Source organism: Drosophila santomea, chromosome X (assembly GCF_016746245.2).
Source record: "Drosophila santomea strain STO CAGO 1482 chromosome X, Prin_Dsan_1.1, whole genome shotgun sequence".
Taxonomy (NCBI): domain Eukaryota; kingdom Metazoa; phylum Arthropoda; class Insecta; order Diptera; family Drosophilidae; genus Drosophila; species Drosophila santomea.
The window spans coordinates 14,376,560-14,395,984 of record NC_053021.2 but is presented as its reverse complement, the minus strand read 5'-3'; the positions used below and the strand labels follow the sequence as shown (position 1 = coordinate 14,395,984).

The 19,425-nt window shown below is 39.8% G+C and overlaps 6 protein-coding genes across 7 annotated transcripts; 4 read left to right on the top strand and 2 right to left on the bottom strand.

The window, feature by feature from the left end:
- Positions 1-1,529: 1,529 nt before the first annotated feature.
- Positions 1,530-3,099, bottom strand: LOC120457064 (protein phosphatase PTC7 homolog). Its single transcript, XM_039644242.2, has one exon. It carries the CDS (start codon positions 2,971-2,973, stop codon positions 1,846-1,848), a length of 1,128 nt encoding a protein of 375 aa, XP_039500176.1. The 5' UTR covers positions 2,974-3,099; the 3' UTR covers positions 1,530-1,845.
- Positions 3,100-4,998: 1,899 nt separating this feature from the next.
- LOC120456031 lies at positions 4,999-6,969 on the top strand. Of its 2 annotated transcripts, none has more exons than XM_039642600.2 (3): positions 4,999-5,253; positions 6,506-6,659; positions 6,736-6,969. In XM_039642600.2, exons 1-3 carry the CDS (start codon positions 5,171-5,173, stop codon positions 6,844-6,846), a joined length of 348 nt encoding a protein of 115 aa, XP_039498534.1. In that variant the 5' UTR covers positions 4,999-5,170; the 3' UTR covers positions 6,847-6,969. The 2 variants fall into 2 exon arrangements, with proteins under 2 accessions (XP_039498534.1, XP_039498533.1); XM_039642599.2 differs by having other exon boundaries at positions 5,025-5,253; positions 6,714-6,969.
- A 3,593-nt stretch (positions 6,970-10,562) lies between these two features.
- On the bottom strand, positions 10,563-11,197 carry LOC120456044. The gene is made up of 2 exons (XM_039642617.2): positions 11,028-11,197; positions 10,563-10,942 (listed from the first exon to the last, which is right to left on the bottom strand). Exons 1-2 carry the CDS (start codon positions 11,085-11,087, stop codon positions 10,730-10,732), a joined length of 273 nt encoding a protein of 90 aa, XP_039498551.1. The 5' UTR covers positions 11,088-11,197; the 3' UTR covers positions 10,563-10,729.
- A 987-nt stretch (positions 11,198-12,184) lies between these two features.
- LOC120455985 lies at positions 12,185-12,857 on the top strand. Its single transcript, XM_039642541.1, has 3 exons — positions 12,185-12,337; positions 12,396-12,485; positions 12,548-12,857. Exons 1-3 carry the CDS (start codon positions 12,266-12,268, stop codon positions 12,743-12,745), a joined length of 360 nt encoding a protein of 119 aa, XP_039498475.1. The 5' UTR covers positions 12,185-12,265; the 3' UTR covers positions 12,746-12,857.
- A 1,410-nt stretch (positions 12,858-14,267) lies between these two features.
- LOC120455974 lies at positions 14,268-14,729 on the top strand. The gene is made up of 2 exons (XM_039642523.1): positions 14,268-14,385; positions 14,463-14,729. The coding sequence occupies exons 1-2, from the start codon at positions 14,314-14,316 to the stop codon at positions 14,643-14,645; spliced, it is 255 nt and encodes an 84-aa protein (XP_039498457.1). The 5' UTR covers positions 14,268-14,313; the 3' UTR covers positions 14,646-14,729.
- Positions 14,730-17,791: 3,062 nt separating this feature from the next.
- On the top strand, positions 17,792-18,081 carry LOC120457011. The gene is made up of 2 exons (XM_039644166.1): positions 17,792-17,957; positions 18,022-18,081. Exons 1-2 carry the CDS (start codon positions 17,792-17,794, stop codon positions 18,069-18,071), a joined length of 216 nt encoding a protein of 71 aa, XP_039500100.1. The 3' UTR covers positions 18,072-18,081.
- The last annotated feature ends 1,344 nt before the right edge of the window (positions 18,082-19,425 follow it).

The window sequence follows — 19,425 nt, the reverse complement described above, 5'->3', positions numbered from 1 at the left end:
TAAACGTAAATAACTTTCAATTGAATAGTTTTGTGGCGGCAAATTCACGTTCCTCGTGGAACGGGTGCGAAATTCTGTGGCCGTTAAAACCGAGTATTAAAAGGAGTGAGAGGAGTGAGAGGAGTGAGAGGAGTGAGAGAAGTGAGGGGACAACTGGCATTTCCGCTCGACAATGGTCCGCCATTAGCAGCATTATTCTTCCAGGGCGCCCAGTGCCATTTGAACGCCCCTTTTTGGATCGCTGGTCTATAAAGTTCGCTATATAAAACCCCGTTCTGTGTAAAACATTTTTGCAAGTGTCCCTCTCATATGGGTTACGCTTTTCCATCCGCCATCCCTTTTCCATGTTTGATTGTAATTTTGTAATTTTCTCAGTTTATTATCTGTCAACATTATCGCACACACACAAACACATACCCAAACACAAACACACACTCGACCGAAACGGGCATTAAATTCTTGGCCGTCGCCGTCGCCATCGCTCTTATCTTGTGTCGCATAAAACGCCGAGCGACTTTCACATTTCCACATTTGCACATTTCCAGCACGCACAACAAATAAACTCATCGAATTTCTCTTGTTAATTGAAATAAAACTATTTCAACTCCATCTCTATCTCTATCTCCTTTGACCCCTTAAATCAACTTGGGCTTTCGGGCCGAAAACTTTTCATTTGCTTTTGGGGTTGCAAAAGTTTGTGCACACCCCAAAGATACTAAGATACTTAGATACTTAGATACTAAAAACCATAGTTTGTTACGCATTGAGTAGAAATTTCAATTAGTTTTGAATTTTCGATTTGAAAATCAAACTTTGCATGATTTGCAATTCTCGTTCGTGGTACTAAGTTTTCGCCCAAAGTAAATGCGAATTTGTGGCTCTACTAAGTAGAAAGCCACTTAAAATATAAAAAGTGCAGTCGTGAGTGCCAAGGAAAGAGACAGCGTTACAGCAATGTGAAAGAGACGGAATTACTCACACACACTCACACGAAACTCATAAAAATGCTTTGTGGTTTGGAATTTCTTTTCTCTTTTATTTTTTGGTGTTTTTTTATTGTTTGATGGCAAGGTTTTTGTGTCCCATTCCCAAAACTCTCTCGCTCGGAATTCTTCAACTTTGGCTCCTGCTTTTGAGTTAACTTTTTTTTTTATTTTTTTTTGTTTTTTTCCCAGAAACTTTACAAAGCATTAACACCTCATAGATGGCAGACACAAAAGCGGGGGTTAAGAGCGCAAAAAAATCAAGTTAAAAGCCACAAAACTCCAAACTCAAATATCGTATGTCACGTCACACATTGGCAGGACCAAAAAAAAAAAAAAAAAACGAAAGAGGGAGAAAAAAAGGACTTTGCTGAAAAGGAGTGCACGAAGATGGTAAAAATTTGATTAAGTTTATTAGGGCCACGACACTCACTTGACATTTTGCAAAGATTTTGTTTCTCAACTTGTTCATGGCTTATTGGCCACTTTGTTTCGCTGAGAAAATAACGCCTTAGTACTTAAGTCAATTAAGCCATTATTTATGTGTAGTCTTTGGTAAAACAAAAAATTTTATTTCACCTAAACAATTTTTTCTGGGACAATTGGCAGGAAAGCTTGAAACGAAAAGGGCTTCAAATTGTAGAAGATTTCAAAGAGAGTTATTTTTGGACTTCTTTGGGCCAACTTCTCCGAACAGCTGCTACCAACAACTCTGCACAGCTCTACACTTGTCAGTAAAATCTGCTAGAAAGCGGCCATTCTTACTCCAAAGCGTATATGTATGTATATAAAGCCTCGATTAACTTCCGGTGATCATCCTGCACCTTCGTTTCCCCCATTTTCGATTCTTCGGGTGGCAATGCTAGACGACAGTGGCCAATAGGACCGTAATGTCATCCGGTTTTCCACCCGACGCATCGATGTTGAGTTTCCGGGCATTCTGACTGAACGGAGAATCGTGTTTCGGATTGCGACTCAAAGTGCGAGCCATCAATGCCACCGCATTGGCGGCCATTTGGAGGCGCACAGGATTGTCAATGCCAGAGATTTCCGCAAGGACGTCGAGGAGAAAAGTTTCGGGCACATTATCGTAGACGCCATCGGTGGCCAGCAGTATGACGTCGCCCAATTGCATGGGAAACTGTATGGTATCCGCCGTTTCGGGTCCATCCGATAGTGCCTTGATGTCATGACCCGGCGGCGGTGATGCCAATTGATACGGCGTATTAAAGTGATGCTGCTGCTCCTTGGAACGGCAAACCACCTGACCGCAACGCATCACCAAGAAACCACTATCCCCGATATTTGCGGTATATAGCGTGCTATTAGCCCGATTTAGTGTTAGAATACACGCCGTACAGCTGCCCACAATGGGGCACTTTTGCTCGAGCAGATCACAATAGGCACGTTTCAGCAGCAATTCCGGTCTTTTGGGCGCAAAATCCGCAGCATTTGACATACGTTCGCAGGATCGCATTAGGAACATACTGAATTCACCGGGATCAACGCCATAGTTACGCCAACCGCCCACACCATCGGCCACGCCCATTATGTAGGCCTGCGAATTGGAGGACATGAACCAGGCATCCTCGCCAAACTTGCCACGATTGTATTGCGAATGTATTATCTGATCCTTGGCAAAGCCGCAAGCCACGCCCACAAGACGCGGCAATTGAGTTTCGATTTTATGCTCATGCCGCAAGTAATCGCCCTCGCCCACCAAGTTTCCGGCTCCTGTTGCCTTAGTTTGGGCACTTTTAGTGGGTTTATGGCTCTGATGCTGCGATCTGGACATCGTACCATCGCCAATATCTTCTGGGCATTTTGGGGCAAGCTCCTGGCTCGATCCTCGCCACAAACGGCGCAAAAACTGGCCACTTTCGTGGGTCAATAGAAGCGCTATCTCAAGCAGTTGCTCGCAGCAACTGATGAATGCCTGCTGAATTGTGCGACGAGTTCCTCCGATATCCAGACTTATTTCCACATCCATCGTTGGCGCTTCTCCTTCCTTGGAAACCAAACACTGTGTATGTGTAAAACGAAATCAGGGCGATTGTGTGCTATTTAAACGAATGCCAAACAACAAATAACATTTTAATACGTGTCAATCGGAAATATATATTTAGACCAAATCAAAGCCAGCTATCTGCTGTCAAGAATGGAATAATTGTTATAGCAACTTTTTATAATCGCTTATATTAAAATATTTAACTCCTTTTGAACTGCCTGTAATCATTTTCGTAAAACCAATACAGAGTACTTTACCCATTCGCCTTTATTGCTCCATCATATGAGCCCGTTCCACAAAGAAACCTCTGAAAATGGAGGGCTCAACTCAATTATGCACAATTACGGACACAAACAGATACCAAGTGGTGCCACATGGGGCATGTGGCATGGGGGCATGGGGAGCTGGTGGAATTGCCCCTCGATCTGCAAATCCCCATCAAACCAACCGAACATTTTTGGGGCTTCCCCGTGGACTGTGCACTTTTTTGGTTGTTGTCTGGGAATCGGAAGGCAGTCGCTGCAATTGCAGTTGCATTTGCAGTTGCACTTGCAGATGTGGCACTTGAATTGCATGCATAGCTCATTGCTTGCCACTCGACTGGGATGAAGTGGTGCAGCTGCCATGTGGGTGGTGCAGGTGGCGCTGCACTCAAAAAAAAAAACAAAATATATATAAATACAATTACATTTTTTAATTTTCTAAGAACCCTTTTATATGCATTTTTAGGAAGCTGCGCTGTATAAAAAGTATTATTTGAGTGCAATACTAACATAATATTTTTATTAAGTACATCTAGTGCTTAGCCACTTTTTTTACTTTTGAAATCAAAGTGTCATTGCAAATTATGATTCTCTTACATTTTTTTGCACTGTGTGCTGTTTTTGAAATACCATTGAATTGCTTAAATACATTCATCGTCGTCATCGCTTAATGGCTTGCCTTTTTTGGTTGCCATGTCTACTTGGTTTCGTGTTTTTGGTATTCGGTTTGAGTTTGGGTTTTGGGTTTTGGGTTTTGGGTTTGGGGATTGCTGCAAACCCAAAAAATGGCGATGCAACATATGCGAGTGGCATGAATAAACGGCCTGCTTGAACGAGTGAATGAATGAATGAGTGAACGAATCACTGACTGAATTGGATGCCTGATATGAAGTGCAATCAATGCAAAAACGTTTTCAAGTGCCCAGCAGTTAGTCAGTTAGTCAGCCATCCAGCCATCCAGCCATCCATCCATCCATCCAGCCATCCATCCAGCCATTTATCCAACCATCCATCCAGCCATTTATCCAACCATCCAGACTAGACAATCCCAGCACCAGATGCATTTTACCCCCCAGTCACCAAAAATGTGGCTTGTGGAATGGGAATATTAGATGCACACCAAAGCCATGTGCGTCGATGTGTCGATGTGTCGGTGTGAAAGGATTATTCACACACTATTGATTTCAAATTGAGTTGACTTCAAATCCATCTGAAATTGACAGCAGACGGCAGATGGCAGTTGGCAACACATACATACCATGCTCACACTCATTATTCCCCAATTTCCGAGATCCCAGCCAGGAAGTTGACTAATGAATTTAATTTGCTGTGGGTGTTGAGGCAAATACACGTAGAGTAGCTTACAGGAGCCAAAGGACCCCCAGGACACGCAGGATTCACAGGAGTCATAGGAATCATAGGAATCACAGGAATCACAGGAATCACAGGCACACAGATCAGCGAACCGGGAACCAACTGATTGACTGCTCCATCCGATGTCCTGATATCCTGATGTCTGCTATCCTGATGCCTGTAAGTAGGCAACTGTTTTTGTTTACCCACTCGAGGACCCCACATACTCGATTCTCAATTCTCGATTCGTCGTCCGCAATTGATTGTGATTGTTGCCACAAATATCTGACACCAAAGGATTTTTGCACCTGCATTTCTGCATTCTCCTGTGTGTTAATGCACATATGTAAATATAATTTGGAGTTAACTTACCGGTAAGTAAAAAGTTAGCTTTGCTCGATTTCTCTAATCTCAACACAACGAACAAAAGGAGTAAATGTTGCTGAATTTTAGCCAGTGCTTTGGAAATGCCAGTCAAATGCCAGTGCTGGTCAAGAGGACAAAAAGAAGTTGGCCGCAATTGTTGACTGACCAATGATCAATTTAATAGGAAAACAATATTGATGGCCGGGCCGAGTGGCACTTGGCTGGAATTTCCTGTCCCAAGGAGTGGCTGCTCGAAAGGCGGAAGTGTTGCGGTTTTTGGGTAAATTCAATGGGGGTACGAGTAGCAAAGTCCGGACTTTTGTTTGTTTGCCTCGAAAACTTGGCAAACTTTTGGTGTTGGTGTTCTGTGTTCGGTGTTCTGTGTTCTGTGTTGTGTTGTGTGTTGCGTTGTGTGTTGTAACTAAATTTTCGAGAGGACAAAGGGCAACACTTTCACTTCGTCTCGGCGGGTAAAACTCTCTGTTTGGTTTCTTGTGGTTTATTATTCACGCCTGAATTGATTGTAAATTAAAGTTTGTGTCGTTGTGCATTTTGAGGTCAGCCTATGGCAAAGTTTTCTTTTGTGTGTGTGCCAGTGTGTGTGTGTGGGGATCTTGGGTCCTTGGGTCCAGCCTTTGTCCTCTGCTGTCCTGCCATCCAGTGAGTGAGTTTGTCTATGTGTGTGTGTGTGTTGAAGTGCTGTAGTCCTGGGCCCTTGATGCCCAGCCATATTAGAAGCCAAAAGGCATTCGAGTGCACATAAGACGATTACACATCATTTAACCGAGGCACATTGCAAAACTATGGGCCAAAACCGAACCACCACCATCCATTTTGAAATACCCATCTCCTGCCAAGGTCCTGTGTAATTGTTGCTCCTTCTTATTGACTGCTGCATATTGATTATAGCACCCCGTCGCCTTGGAGTTTCCTTGCCAAGTTCATTTTCCTCATTTTCCTTCTTGACTTCACTTGAGTTAAGTTGACTTGACTCGACTTTTACTTGAATTGACTTGACTTGATTGCCGGCATTTCTCGTTCTTGTTTAAAATTCAATCGCTGCACTCAACTGTGCACGAAATGTATTCATGTGTGTAACTCTAGTTTGGGGCTTTTTGAATTCTATATATATATATAAACTATATATGTGTGTGTGTGTGTGTGTGTGTGCATATAGTTGGGTGTTTGTTGCGAGACAAAATTAATTTGGTGTTAATAAAGTGAAAGTGCGGCCAGGCTTCAGTCTTTTGTCTTTTGCTATGGAGACTTTAAGTTTAAGAAGGCTTAAATTGATTGCCACTCAAAAGTTTAAAGTGCCAAGTTTGATTGGTCCACTTGGAAAGGGATATGTTTAAATTTAAGTTTTACGGCTTTTAATAGCTTTGTAAGTTTCACTTCCATTTGTGTGTGTAATACATCAATGAGCCATCCGATTTTAATGTCAGTGAAATATTCTTTTAAATATTCTCTTAAATATTCTCTAAACTATATCGATTTAAAATGCAAACCAATAAAGTCTCGCAATCTTTTAGCAACTTGCTACCTCTGGTGGGCACAGGTGTGGCAGTGGGCGTGGCCACTTGCGGAATTGCCGCCCAGATTTTCAGAGCGCCCAGCAGCAGCAACAAAATGCGATCACGTTTTGGAAATCTAGGAAATCTGCGATTTTACAGCGGCGGTTTTCAGGTAATTCATATGCGTATTTAGCATTTTCTTGACAATATAGCATTAATTCTTAAGGAACGCTTGACGCCCCGTGAAGCATCACAAATACTGGGCAGTAGACTTAATGCCCCAAGGATCCAAAAGCGAGTCATGCTGGCTAATCAGCAGGATCGAGCAGCAGGATGTTGCAGCAAAGAAACCCGTTTAGATAGAAGATAGAAGATAAAAGTCTAAGCGCCAGTCGACTCAAATTTAAGTGCAATCAAATTAAATGTAAAATATTCCCCTTACCCTTGATGAGATGGCAAGATATTAAATTATTTAGCAAGCAGTATTATTTGCACCACCGTATGTTAAATGCGTAAACATATCCAAGTATGTGGCAGGGTGTGCATGTGAAACTCTGCTGCTAATGTCCGTGTTTCGCAGGATACTATACGCCTGATACTTTTCTGATCCTTTTTGGCCTGCCCCACGTACGCCACAAAGTACCTGTGCGCATGGGAAACGTTGTGTACTTGGGTCAACTGAACTGCTTTCTGCTGCTCCTTAAGCTGCCAAACTTTTGCCACTTGGCCACATTGCTCGTCGAGTGGGCGAGAGGCTGCCTTCACAGGCTTAACCCCATCAAATTGCTACGTATCTGATGCAAATACACATTTTATTTCATTTATAGTTCTTAGTCATAGCGAATAAACCAACTCAAGTAGATGAAAGCTTATGATTTAGTTTTTATATTATTTAAGCATAAAAAACAGCGATGATTAAGCACTGTTGACATTTGCGACTTTTGGCTTTTAATGGGTTAATGCGCAACGGGGCAGCTGGCCAATGTCCAGGCATGCACTTGACGGCTGCTTGCCCCGCCCCTGGAAAATGCATCTCCTTTTCCAGTCGTCTTGGTACATCAAAGTTGGCAACTTTCGAGTTGAGGAATTTTCGACAAGGCGAGCTTGGACTTGGCGCAACTTTTGTTACTTTACCTTCGCCTGCCTGGGAAAAAGGAAAAGGAGCAAAAGGACTCAACTCGGCAACGGCAACGGCAACGGCAACCGAAAAAGGAGGTGGAATTAGAGGCGGCAAGTTTAATTGTTGTGTGTTGTCCTGCCTTTTGGCCGGGGCACGAGTATAAATTCAAGCGGCGCTCAGGTGTCCTTAGTGGTGTTCTAATTACTAACAAACTTAATTTGCTACAAGTTATTTTCTTGCGGACACCGCTTACTCGTACTTCTACTACCACTACCACTTCCACTACCACTACCACTACCACTTCCACTTCCACTACCACCACCACTTCCACTGTCTTTTTATGAGCATGGCCACTTGACTCGCCACTCCTTTTGGGCCAGAACACTTAAGCCCACGCGAATCCTGTCCTCTTATTTTCGAGAGTTTTCGCCGTACCGAAACACGAGGGTCGAAGGATCCCCCGAAAAAAAGAATAAACTCAGGAACTAAGTCGGTAGATAGCTCTTGGTAAGTAGTCCTGTGACAAGGGGAACTGGCAAATTCACTGGCATGCAAATGAGTGCGAATCCGAGTCGTAACACTCGCAGATAGTTTTCAAAATGCTTACAACTAAGTTAGTAATTTAAATAACTGACTGCATATAACGAATATATAAGATGTTGCTATCGCAGTTGCACGATCGAAAATCGTTGAGTTGCAAGCAAATAATAAGCAAATTTGGATTAAAAGCAAATCAGATAAGCTAAGAAAATATTTGTGTTATTCTGGGCACTATTAATCACAGCTCCTCTTTGGCCAAACCTAAGCACTGTTTTTCTTGAGGGCAACCACAATCGGTGTTAGTTGCATCCTTGGGTCAAAACTTCGACTGGTGCTCCTTGGCTCACCCAAGATGAACTGGCCGCAACCGGCACTTCATTGGCCAAGACGGCAAACGGCCATGGGCACTGGATACGGTTTTAACGGTTTGAGTATGGCTATGAGTATGGCTATGAGTATGGGTATGAGTATGAGTATGAGTATGAGTTTGGGTATGAGTATGGGTATGAGTATGTGTCTCAAGACCTAGAAGATGGGGACTCCCCCTGTTGTAAATTATGCGCTTTGGCTTACAAATTGCATGTGCCTGGCAGCATGAAACATGTGGCCAGTCAACTGGCGGACTCCTGCCGAGAATGTTGCTCTTCTGTCCCTGACTTGGCATCGTCACCTTCGTCCAGCTCCTTTTGCGTACTTATAACGCTTTTCCAGGGGGCACTACCGCTTTTGCCTTGAATTTAGCATATTAAAATTAATAGTAATTAACGCACTTATTAATATTTCATATTTATCAAGCTGAAAAACATATAGAATAAAGCTTGATTCAGCTATCTAAACACTGTGCAGTTAATAGAACTTATTGATTGCAAGTTAAATGCATTTGTAACGATAGTATAAAAAGTAAGACTTGCATTCATAATGCAACCGCAGTTTTTCTTCAAGGGTATTAATAGGTTCGGTATTTTACACATTTTCCCTACCATTTGCAGCCAACAGCTTCCAACAAATGCGTGGTCAAAGTTGTTTGCATGTCCGAGTTCGTAGCCGGGTATTCAAATGAGCGGCTTGCAACTTGTTTTTGCGGCAACTGGGCAACTTCTTGGACATACTTTTGCCCCCGACTCAAAGGCAAATATTTTATGCTTTACGTGGTTAGGTTACTTGAGAAATTACGTGGCTTTCAGCGCACTTTCCAACCCGTTTTCATTGTCCTTTTTTTGATGGCAATGGCGATGGTGCATGTGGGGTGAGTCCATTTCCTGCATTAGTATTTAACATGAGCTGCTGCTGCTGCCTAAAAGTATGCAAAGTTATTTCTTGTGTGCGTCTTGCGGGTTAACTAAATGCTACATCCTAACTCTAAACGCATTCAACTTGACTTTTTATCTTCCACCACCCCCATACACATTCCCCTCTCATATCCCCCCCTTCTGCTCAACCACCCTCTTTGTAGACAGAATGCTTTTGTGTACTTAGCGGAACCGCAAAAAAAGTTGTAAAAATCGTGTAAAAAATTCTCGCACACAAAACGTGCAAAATGCGTTTTAGTTTGTGGCCACACTGGACACTGGACTCTAATAATTTATTTTAATGATAATGCATGCTAGTCATTCCGAGTGGTCAGCCGAAAGTTGCTTTCTGGGGTTAAGTAACCGCGATGTTTAACTGACTGACTGACTGACTGTCACATTCTGGCCCAAAAGAATGGGAAAAAGAAAAAGAAAAGAGTTTATAGAGCACCTAGCCCGAGAAATCAGTTTTCGTGGATATATATTGTGTTCGTTCGCCTAATGATATGCCAGAAATATTAAGTGCTCGACACGCCCACTTGGACCGTTTTGGGGGCGGGGCGTGTCGCATATAGCGCATCATTGTAAAACCCTTTCGGCAAGACAAGTGCAAAGTTTTCTCCACAAAAACTTTTATGCTACCATAAAACTTGTGCATTTTTCTACAAAACAAAGACGAAACAACCAGCAAACGCAAAAGAAACAAAAAAAAAAAAAAGTGGATAAAAAACACCCGAAAAACAGAAACAGAGTTGGTCTCACTTTTTTTTTAGCTGTCTCCTTCCATTGCTTAAAACAAAATGCAAATAAAAAAGTTTTCCCTAGGAGGGCCGCTTTTTCCACGGTTTTTCTTTCTTTTTTTTTATTACTTTTCTAAGAACTACTTGGGCTGAAGGTTGCTTTGGTTTGGTGGGGAAAACCACAACGATGGGTGGTTTATTGGTGGGAAGTCGGTTTAGCCCTCGGGCCCGAAGCAAAAAGGTTTGACCCAAAAATCCGCCAAGGGAATTGCTATTTTACCACATTTATGGTGTCTTGTAAGATTTCCACAGCAGTTAGAAATATATAAAAATATATAATCTACATATAACATATTTTGTTCTCTAAATATTGATCTGGCATTTAATGTTTTTAAAAGCTTTTATTTTTAAATTATCATCATAAATAGTAAAAAAAAAAATAATAAAAAAAAAGTATTTAAAAAAGTATAGTTTTTGAATATTATCCACATTGTCTGTAACATTTCAATTTGTAATGGAGATGACTACGAGTACAGGGTATGAGTAAGTACTCCTATCTCCGCTTGATATCAACGCCTTTTTGAAGAGGAACTCGTTCCCACAACTGTCGAAATCCGCCATCTGCTTTGCGGGGATTGAAGTGCGCGATCGTATCTCTGGTATAACCAGTCAAAACTCGAGGCACTTCAGCGGAGAACTCCTCGTCCAAGTGGTGATCGTCCTCGTTTCCCAGGAAGTCTTCGTCCATAAACTCCAGTGCCAAAGTCTTAAAAAAAAAAATATTTCACTTTTAAAAACCTTCTGTAGAGTTTGTTCATATTTAAGTACAAATTTCTTAATTTTCAATATACCATTTGGATGGAAATGGCGGCCACTGCCAAGAGCGTAAACAGTTTAAAAAGAAAAGCCATGACCGGAATGGAAAATAAAGTCCGCAGAAATAATGCCCGTAGAAATAAAGTCCGTAGTTAAAACGCCTCGCAGAACATTTTACGTGGAACGACGAATGCGAACTGAAATCGCAGTTCAGTAGCGATTTGAGCCCAGCAAATCGACTGAAAGGCATTATAATCGCGGCCCCACGTGTGCCGCATACCAAAAAAAAAAATAATAATAAAAAAAGCTCCATTGACCCTGCCTATAACACTATATACTCGTATACTCGTATACCCGTATACTCGTAGTACATAGGGTTTATTTTTAGCCCACGGCGTCATACCCACCGCCCACTTCTCACCTTTGCGATTCACCTGTCGGCTCCGTTGACTCATTCAATTGCCCGCTTTAATAATGGAAATTGCTGTTTTTTTTTTTGTATATGCCACTACTACTCGCAAAGCCGCTGTTGCCGTTTGATTTGTGTTTTAATTTCCATCAATGGCTTTGCGAATTATTGACCAGAACGCGAATGAAAAAAGAAAAAATAAATAAAAAATAATAATAACACGGTGTGCAATTTATTTGTGATGAATGAGCGCAAAAAGTGTCAGTTGTTCTGTTTGGCGGTAAATTATCACCACTGCTGGTGAATTGGATTAATCGCGGAAAAATGGCAGCCAAATATTTAATATTTACTTCAAATTACCTACTGCTAAAATAGTAAAACTATTTAATATTTACTTCAAATTATCTACAGTTTAAGTTCAAATAGTAAAAATGGCAGCGAAATTTACTTCAAATTATCTAGTTTAAGTTAAAATAGTAAAAATGGCAGCGAAATTTACTTCAAATTGTCTACAGATTAAGCTAAACAAGTAAAAATGGCAGCCAAATATTTAATACTTACTTCAAATTGTTTAGAGTTTAAGCTAAAATATATTTAATATGTTCTTCAAATTGTCTAAAGATTAATATAAATTGTTTAATATAAGATACCCACCCAAGTTCCTACAGAAGTGTGACTTAAAAACGTGAGACTGTCTTAAAGTTTAAAGTCTCATCTTTTCAATAGCACGATTTATATTAAGTCCACCACCTAATTTGTACTTATCTTCGTAGTAAATTAATATTTTGACGATGCAGTATTTCGCCTATAAATACCTATTTTTGGAGCTCTCTTAGCTCAGTTTGAAATAAGCCTTACTTCAAGATGAAAGTTACCATTGCCATTCTAGGACTTTTTGCGGCTCTCATTTGCAGCCTGCAATCGCCAACCGCAGCGGTAAGATCCTTATACAAATATTAATTTATATAATACATTATAATTCTATTTTCGCTAGTGTGATGTTCAAGCAGTTTATAATCAAACCGTAAAGTTCTGTGAAAACCTTACATTTGTGAACATATTCTTGTGCGCCGGCCTGTCTTACGTAAGAAAGCATATTAATACTTATAAAAATTACTTTAAAATTATACAACTATTACCGTTTAGGGTGTGAGCAACGAAAAAGTATTTCAGGCGCTGCAATCTCAACAGAAGTTCGTGTGTGCCATACCATTTTTTGGTGAAATCTGCAAAGTCTGCGATTTTTCGTCTATTATTTCCAATAATCAGAATGCCTCGATTTCAAGCGGAAATTCAACTGCAGGCGCCACCCGAACTTTGAATCTTGAGGATCTGACGCTTTAAACGAACTTCTGTACTGGAAAACGACCGAATTGCGAAACAAACTGAATTAAACCTAACCAACTTCTTTTTGGCATGTCTGCCATTAAATAAATTACCCAAGCATTGCAAAATATTCGATGTGTTTTTTTCAATAAATAAACCAAGGAGAGATTTAAGCATAATTGTAATAAAAACTGTTCTTAGTGGATAAAAATGAAGGAACTAAACTAGAAACTCTACAAAACATTTAGTTGTGCTATTTATCTTCGATTTAAAATTCTTGGGCATAACACAAAGAGATAAACACCTATTTCTAAAAAGATTTTAAAATTGTTTTAAATAAAATATTACTTAAAGGAACAAATAAACTTAAATCGCACTTGAAGAAATCCCTTGAACGTACACAGACATTTTTGCCACTAAGTAAATAGTTAAAATAAAATGCAAAATCAACTGACTCCAGATTCATTTATTCATTTATTTATATGTTTGAGAAGACAGGCAGAAAAAGGCAAATGCCCAACAAGGGATGAGTGGCAAAAATATTCATTTATGTCTGGTAAACATACCAAAACGAAATAGATTATGCCCAAAATCTGCAGATAGTCTCCTTTTTTTACAAAAATTAATACAACACCAAATATACATTTCTTTTTTATATATTATATTATTTGCTTTATTAAAATTTGTAATATGTGCTCCCATATTTAACTTTATAAATGTACAATTTTTCTTTTTTAAAATGATAATAAATAAAAAAGCAGCCACAGAAGCCGCAGCCAAAAGTCAGAATGTAAAGCGTCCCTCTCCATTTCTCCCCACGTACTCACCCCTTTCCTCAAGCTCTCCTCTCTTCCACGTCAGAGCAGAAAGCTGGTTGCAGCTCCTGGAAAATAGCCAGCTCAGGCAGTTCCTCCAGTAGGTCGAAATCACATTATTGGTATCCTCTGCTGCCACTTAAAATCACTGCACCACTCACTCACATTTAGTATTTTTTTTTGAAAAACATCGAAAAAGTGGTTTGCTTACGTAGGACTTTTGAGAAGCGCAGAGGAGGGCACTAATATTTTGGTATTATTTAGTATTATTTGGTATTAAGTATTTAGTATTATTTAGTATTTAGTATTTAGTACTTATTATTAATTATTATTCATTATTTCCTTTTAATTTAACGTAATACTTTCAGCTATTTTACTTATAATTTTATAATTTCACTTTGAATGCCAGCTAGAACAATGGAAATAGAATATTGTTTATTAAGTATAAATATTATTAAATAATATATAAGATTATAAGATAAGAAATAAGAGAATAAGATATATAAGTTTTATGCCGGTGGCTGGCTGCAATTCTCTGATTCGTAGGCGAATTAATTGCGTAGAAAAACGTTTCCATTAAGACGACTTTCACGACTTTCACGATTAGTATTGAGCCACGACTGGAGTTAACTTCTTATCGTCAGAAAATGTAATGGAAAAAGTATAAACTTCTTATCGCCAGAAAAAGTAAAAGGAAATGTAATGAAATTCCTGTCTATAAAAGCCGACGTTTTGAATATTGAGCATCAGTTAAAATTGTTTCGAGGCAAAATGCAGATTTCTACAGCCATTCTTGGCCTTTTCTTGGCTTTCTTCTTCAGTGCACAAACGCCAACATCAGCTGTAAAATCACAAAGATCACTTGCACAATATTTGTGTAATTCCATAAATTAATTGATATTGATTTGATTTTTTTGCAGTTTTTCCCACCACCGCCATTGGTTATTTTCTGCAAATATTTCCCCAATGCTCTTATTTGCGCCGGCTTAGAGAAAGCAACTACACCTGCACCATCTGCAAATGCAACCAGCAATGGAACTTCTTCAGCAGGAGGTCAAACGCGTTCTTTGTTGCCACCATATGATTTCCCTAGTTTGGGATAAGTGGTGATAATGCCGCCAGAATATATATCTACTATCTACTAATATCTACAGGCATGCCAATTAAAAACTTCCAAATAGCAAAAATTCTTTTTTATAAATTCCTGAAGTGCAGAATTGATAGTTACTCGCTTTATAAAAAGCCAGCTAATTAATCAGTGATTTATTACTTAAATTCTCCACTCCCCCAGCAAAGCAAACGAAAATTTCCATATACTTAATCACCCTGCTGGATTCCACACACCTCGCAAAAGTCTTTCAGTAAAAATTCAATTAATTGCGAGCTCTATCGGCGAATGCAATCGCTTATGAACTCATAAGCACTCATCAGCACCCTCCACTTTTTTTGTTTTCCAACATCTAACATCAACTTATTACACACTGTGCCCCGTATTTAGTGGACATAGTTAAAGATCGTTATCCAATTAGTCAAAAGCTCGTGTAATAAATTGCCCGAATTAAGGTGCGGAATTTTAATTACATAATTTACGCGTGCGTTGCGTGGCTATCGAAGATCCGTGGCCGGGGTTTGGTTACTCCACATTAGGCCACCGAATCGGGGATTTCTGGTCAAAGTCTAAAGCCAAAAAAAAAAAAAATAGAATAAAACAAACAAGTCAAGCGCAGTCGGAAAAGTGCGTTTGATAGCTCATCTTAATAGAAAAGTACACGCAATTTGGGTGCGCGGGTCATTAGAAAAATGACAGTAATAACAATAATTATGAATTTTATCCGATTAACGGGAAGAGCCAACTAACGGCTGTATATATTCAAATATTTAGTGCAATGCGTGCCATTGAACAATTAATTCTTATCTAGTTGGGCTGATGCAACAGTCCCTCCGACTTTTGACCCCTAACCCCTAACCCCTGACTTCTGACTCCTGAACCCTCACTCGTGACCCCTGACCCCCTGACTTCTGACTCCTGACTTTCGAGTGCTGACTGCGGACCGCGGTGGCATTTCTCACATGTCATCGTGAGCCAAACTGTAAGAAAATTCGCGCATAAAAGGATCATATCATAAAATGAGTTTACTTGAATAACATATATGACTATATATAGAAAACACATAAAAGGATCATGTCGTAAAATGAGTTTGAATAATCGAAGGAAATCTAAATTGCTTTACTATTAATATTGCCGAGTACCGTATTATATATTTCTCTCAGTGCATCACCAACTGTGGGGCAATTGCGTGTCAAATGCGCTCAATTTTGTTATGACAATGCGATGTAATTAGGGGCCACGCATAGGCCCGATGACGATGACGATGCCAAAGCCCATAATATATGAGTCCTGAGTCCCTGAGTCCCTGAGTTCCACTTTCCATTTTCAGTTCCACTCCATTTCCTAGCAGTTCTTAGCAGTTCCACCAGCTAATCGCCATCCCAGTTTTTGGGTGTGTTTCGCGCACTTGATAAATATTGTAAATGGCAGCACCCATTACATGCCTTTCCCACCGCTGATGACCGAAGTGTGAATGACAGTGGCTCACTGGAAAACAGGGGGTAGGATTTTTATGGAGGCGCTTTTCCGAGGGTGGACATTTGCATATGTAGTGTCATTGCTGGCTGGGTGTGGTTTCAAATCCAATTGCTGCAGTAGAATGTACGAAAATAGTTTGGTATGCATATTATAGGGAGGCCTTTTTTAATTAGAGTTCGATAACACAAGTATTTCTTTTATAAATATATATAATATATACATAATATATAAATATAAAAAAGCCACCACTTTAGTTGGAATTCGGCAGCAGGATACGTAAACACGAGCACGGCGAAAAGAGGCTTAGGAAAAATCGGGTGCGGAAAAGTAGGGGCAACTAATTAAAACCACTTAACAAATGCTTTCTCAACTGTAAAGTTGGCTATAAACAACAAACACACTCACACACACACACATGTGCAGAGAGACATATGCAACTTGAAACAAAATTAAAAAGCAAATAATTTTCATGGCATTTTCCGAGCACAGGGGCGCAAAAAAAAAAACTAAAAAAAAAAAGAAAAACACTCGCAAACGGCGAGCAAAGAAAACAAGAAATTCCAACATAATTCCAAATAATATTACAACACCTGCGAAACGGTTTTGAGTGGCCCCCACCAAAAGTGGGGGGCGGATTTATACATACACATATTTATATATACATACATGTGTGCGAAAAGGGCTTTTTCTTGAAAAATCGCTCCACTGGAATTAATTAATTTGCCGTTGACGCTGTAGCGCAAAAAAAAAAAAATACACAAATAAACAAGAAATGCAGGGGAAAAATCAGCCAGCGAAATCAAAAAAGAAAAAAATACAAGAAGATATATGCGACGACACCCACTCATTCAAATTACAGGGTAATTAATGCATTGTAGTAATTAAAAACAATATTTTCTAATTCATAAAGCACAAAAAATCACAGCCTTTAAACGAAGTTTTGCAGTACAAAAGTAAATATAAATGCCAAAAGTATTTTCAACATAAGTCTATTATACTTTATTATATAAATACCCGATTTAGTGAGCAGTTATAAAGCCGACTTGGAAAAAGTAGCGCATTCTGGGAATCTGTGTATTCAGAGTATTCATTTGAAGAGTGGCGTGAATAAAAATTCACTGGGTACCCACTGCAACGCATTTTCAAGGTGCAAAACGCATACAATTTTTGATTCTGATTCACCTGAGTGTTTCTGTGTGTGTGCGAGTGTGTGTTTCTGTGTGAGTGTGTGTTTCTGTGTGTGTTTGCGTGAGTCGGTGCATTTGTGTGAGTGTGTCTCCAGCTGTGTGTGTAGTGGCACTTGCTGCTCATTTTATGCTTCGATTACCACTAAAGTGCAGACGTTTTTTGCCACAGCTGAAGCTGAAAACTGAGGCTCAAGCCATCTGCATTTTGAATCAGATTCTGTAGTTATATAAAATCTTACTTTATTACTAGCAATTATTTGAAAATATATACCTTTAAATACCGTTTGTGTTAAAACAAAAAATGCGCGATAAAAATCGGTTTTAGTTATGGGTCATTTGACAAGTATTGAGGCACAACGATCACAACATTTATATGCAGTAATCGACCGTGATAATATTTTGATTAGTGCGGCTCTATAAAAGTGCCCAGTTCTACAAAATTCATGGCACAGTTTCACAGTTACCAATCAAAGCAATGGCCTATAATATTTCTCTACTTCTGGCCCTGATTTGTATCCTGTTTATGGGTCAGCATTGTTGGGCTGCTTCATCGGCTGATGATTTGGCCAAATTCGGGGAAATGGAACGATCCATCAAGGAGCTGACCAGTTCGATCCTGGCCATGAGTGGAGCTACTCCCGGTGGGTTTACTTTCACAGAATGTCATGTGAATTTTTTAATATATTAATTTTAATTTCATTGCAGGCATTAGAGCCGCGGCTAATAATGCTTGGCCCGAAGAACTTCAGGCTTAGGTTTTTGGCCAAAAAGCAGTCAGCTCGGTCTACTAAATCGCGTTTAGCAGTTCTGCAGTTTATTATTTTGCAATACTATAATTTTTTTTGATTTTTTTTTTTGTTTGGTTTGGGTAATAAAGTATTAGGCACAACATAAACGTATTTTGTTCTTCTTCGAAAATCGTATTATTTTCTGTGTATTCTTGGGTACACACAGGCCAGAAGAAAAGGCCCCTTGATAATTCAAAATCACATTGACACCCGCAGTTTACATAAGCAAATCCGAGAGACCGCAATCCAAGTGCCGATCGCGTTTATGGGCAATTGGAGTGCGAGGCAGGAGGACGGGTCACAAATTGCCGACTAAATCTAATCAAGTTAATTTACACAGTCGCACCCCATTCCTCCTGCACTGGAAAATATGCCAAGTAAGTCTCTTGCGAAGTTAAAAAACATTATTTAAACGAATTAGAAATACTACGGAATATATAGAAGAGTGTTGAAAGCTTAGAGTGTTGATATCTTAGAGTGTTGATAGCATAGAGTTTTGATATCTTAGAGTATTGATAGCTTAGAGTGTTGAAAGCTTAGAGTTTTGATATCTTAGAGTATTGATAGCTTAGAGTTTTGATATCTTAGAGTATTGATAGCTTAGAGTTTTGATATCTTAGAGTATTGATAGCTTAGAGTTTTGATAGCTTAGAGTGTTGATAGCTTAGAGTGTTGAAAGCCTAGAGTGTTGATAGCTTATTGTTTTAGATGTAATTTGTGTATATTTTCATAAAGAATAATCCTTTTTTTTGAAGTGTAACCAATTTGCCTTCTAAGTCCCTCGAGCTGTGCACTCTCCAAGGCAAAGACAACGCGTCGGCTTAAGTGCCCCGCTGGCGACTCAATTTGCTATACTGCAACCACTGACTCAATTAGCCCAGTGGGTGGTAGGGTGGCTCTGCAGACCATTGAGGTGGGTGGTGGTGGTGGTGTTGTGGCGAAATCAGCTGGCCAGTCAGCTGTTGTGAACCAGATCCAGGCAAAGTTTTAGTCGCCAGCGCAGCTGCCACGCGAAAAGTGACGACGAGCTCGCCGGTCGGTTGAGTGTGTGTATGTCATAATATCATTAATAAAAATATAAAACAATAATAGTTTTTTTTTGTGTTTGCTGTGTGGCAACAGCTCAATTGCACTGTCATCTGCCATCTGCCACTGTGATCTGGATTCTGGGATCTGGGATCTGGGATCTGGAATCTGAAATCTGGAATCTGGGCTCTGGGCTCTGAAATCCGAACCATAACCCAGCAGTCACCTCTGATGCGTGCCTCCGAGCGGTGCGATCGCTCTCCATTTTTTTCCCCATTTTTTATCACTTTTTTTT

What these genes read in the sequence shown, in the direction of transcription:
- LOC120455974 (XM_039642523.1), top strand. Translation starts at nt 14,314, where the DNA reads ATGCAGATTTCTACAGCCATTCTTGGCCTTTTCTTGGCTTTCTTCTTC. An exon ending in CACAAACGCCAACATCAGCT is followed by an intron (nt 14,386 to 14,462) that starts GTAAAATCACAA and finishes ATTTTTTTGCAG; the next exon opens with TTTTTCCCACCACCGCCATT.
- LOC120457064 (XM_039644242.2), bottom strand. Translation starts at nt 2,973, where the DNA reads ATGGATGTGGAAATAAGTCTGGATATCGGAGGAACTCGTCGCACAATT.
- LOC120455985 (XM_039642541.1), top strand. Translation starts at nt 12,266, where the DNA reads ATGAAAGTTACCATTGCCATTCTAGGACTTTTTGCGGCTCTCATTTGC. An exon ending in TGCAATCGCCAACCGCAGCG is followed by an intron (nt 12,338 to 12,395) that starts GTAAGATCCTTA and finishes TATTTTCGCTAG; the next exon opens with TGTGATGTTCAAGCAGTTTA. An exon ending in TGTGCGCCGGCCTGTCTTAC is followed by an intron (nt 12,486 to 12,547) that starts GTAAGAAAGCAT and finishes ATTACCGTTTAG; the next exon opens with GGTGTGAGCAACGAAAAAGT.
- LOC120457011 (XM_039644166.1), top strand. Translation starts at nt 17,792, where the DNA reads ATGGCCTATAATATTTCTCTACTTCTGGCCCTGATTTGTATCCTGTTT. An exon ending in CATGAGTGGAGCTACTCCCG is followed by an intron (nt 17,958 to 18,021) that starts GTGGGTTTACTT and finishes ATTTCATTGCAG; the next exon opens with GCATTAGAGCCGCGGCTAAT.
- LOC120456044 (XM_039642617.2), bottom strand. Translation starts at nt 11,087, where the DNA reads ATGGCTTTTCTTTTTAAACTGTTTACGCTCTTGGCAGTGGCCGCCATT. An exon ending in CCGCCATTTCCATCCAAATG is followed by an intron (nt 10,943 to 11,027) that starts GTATATTGAAAA and finishes TTTTTTTTTAAG; the next exon opens with ACTTTGGCACTGGAGTTTAT.
- LOC120456031 (XM_039642599.2), top strand. Translation starts at nt 5,171, where the DNA reads ATGGCCGGGCCGAGTGGCACTTGGCTGGAATTTCCTGTCCCAAGGAGT. An exon ending in GGAAGTGTTGCGGTTTTTGG is followed by an intron (nt 5,254 to 6,505) that starts GTAAATTCAATG and finishes GCAATCTTTTAG; the next exon opens with CAACTTGCTACCTCTGGTGG. An exon ending in TTTACAGCGGCGGTTTTCAG is followed by an intron (nt 6,660 to 6,713) that starts GTAATTCATATG and finishes TTAATTCTTAAG; the next exon opens with GAACGCTTGACGCCCCGTGA.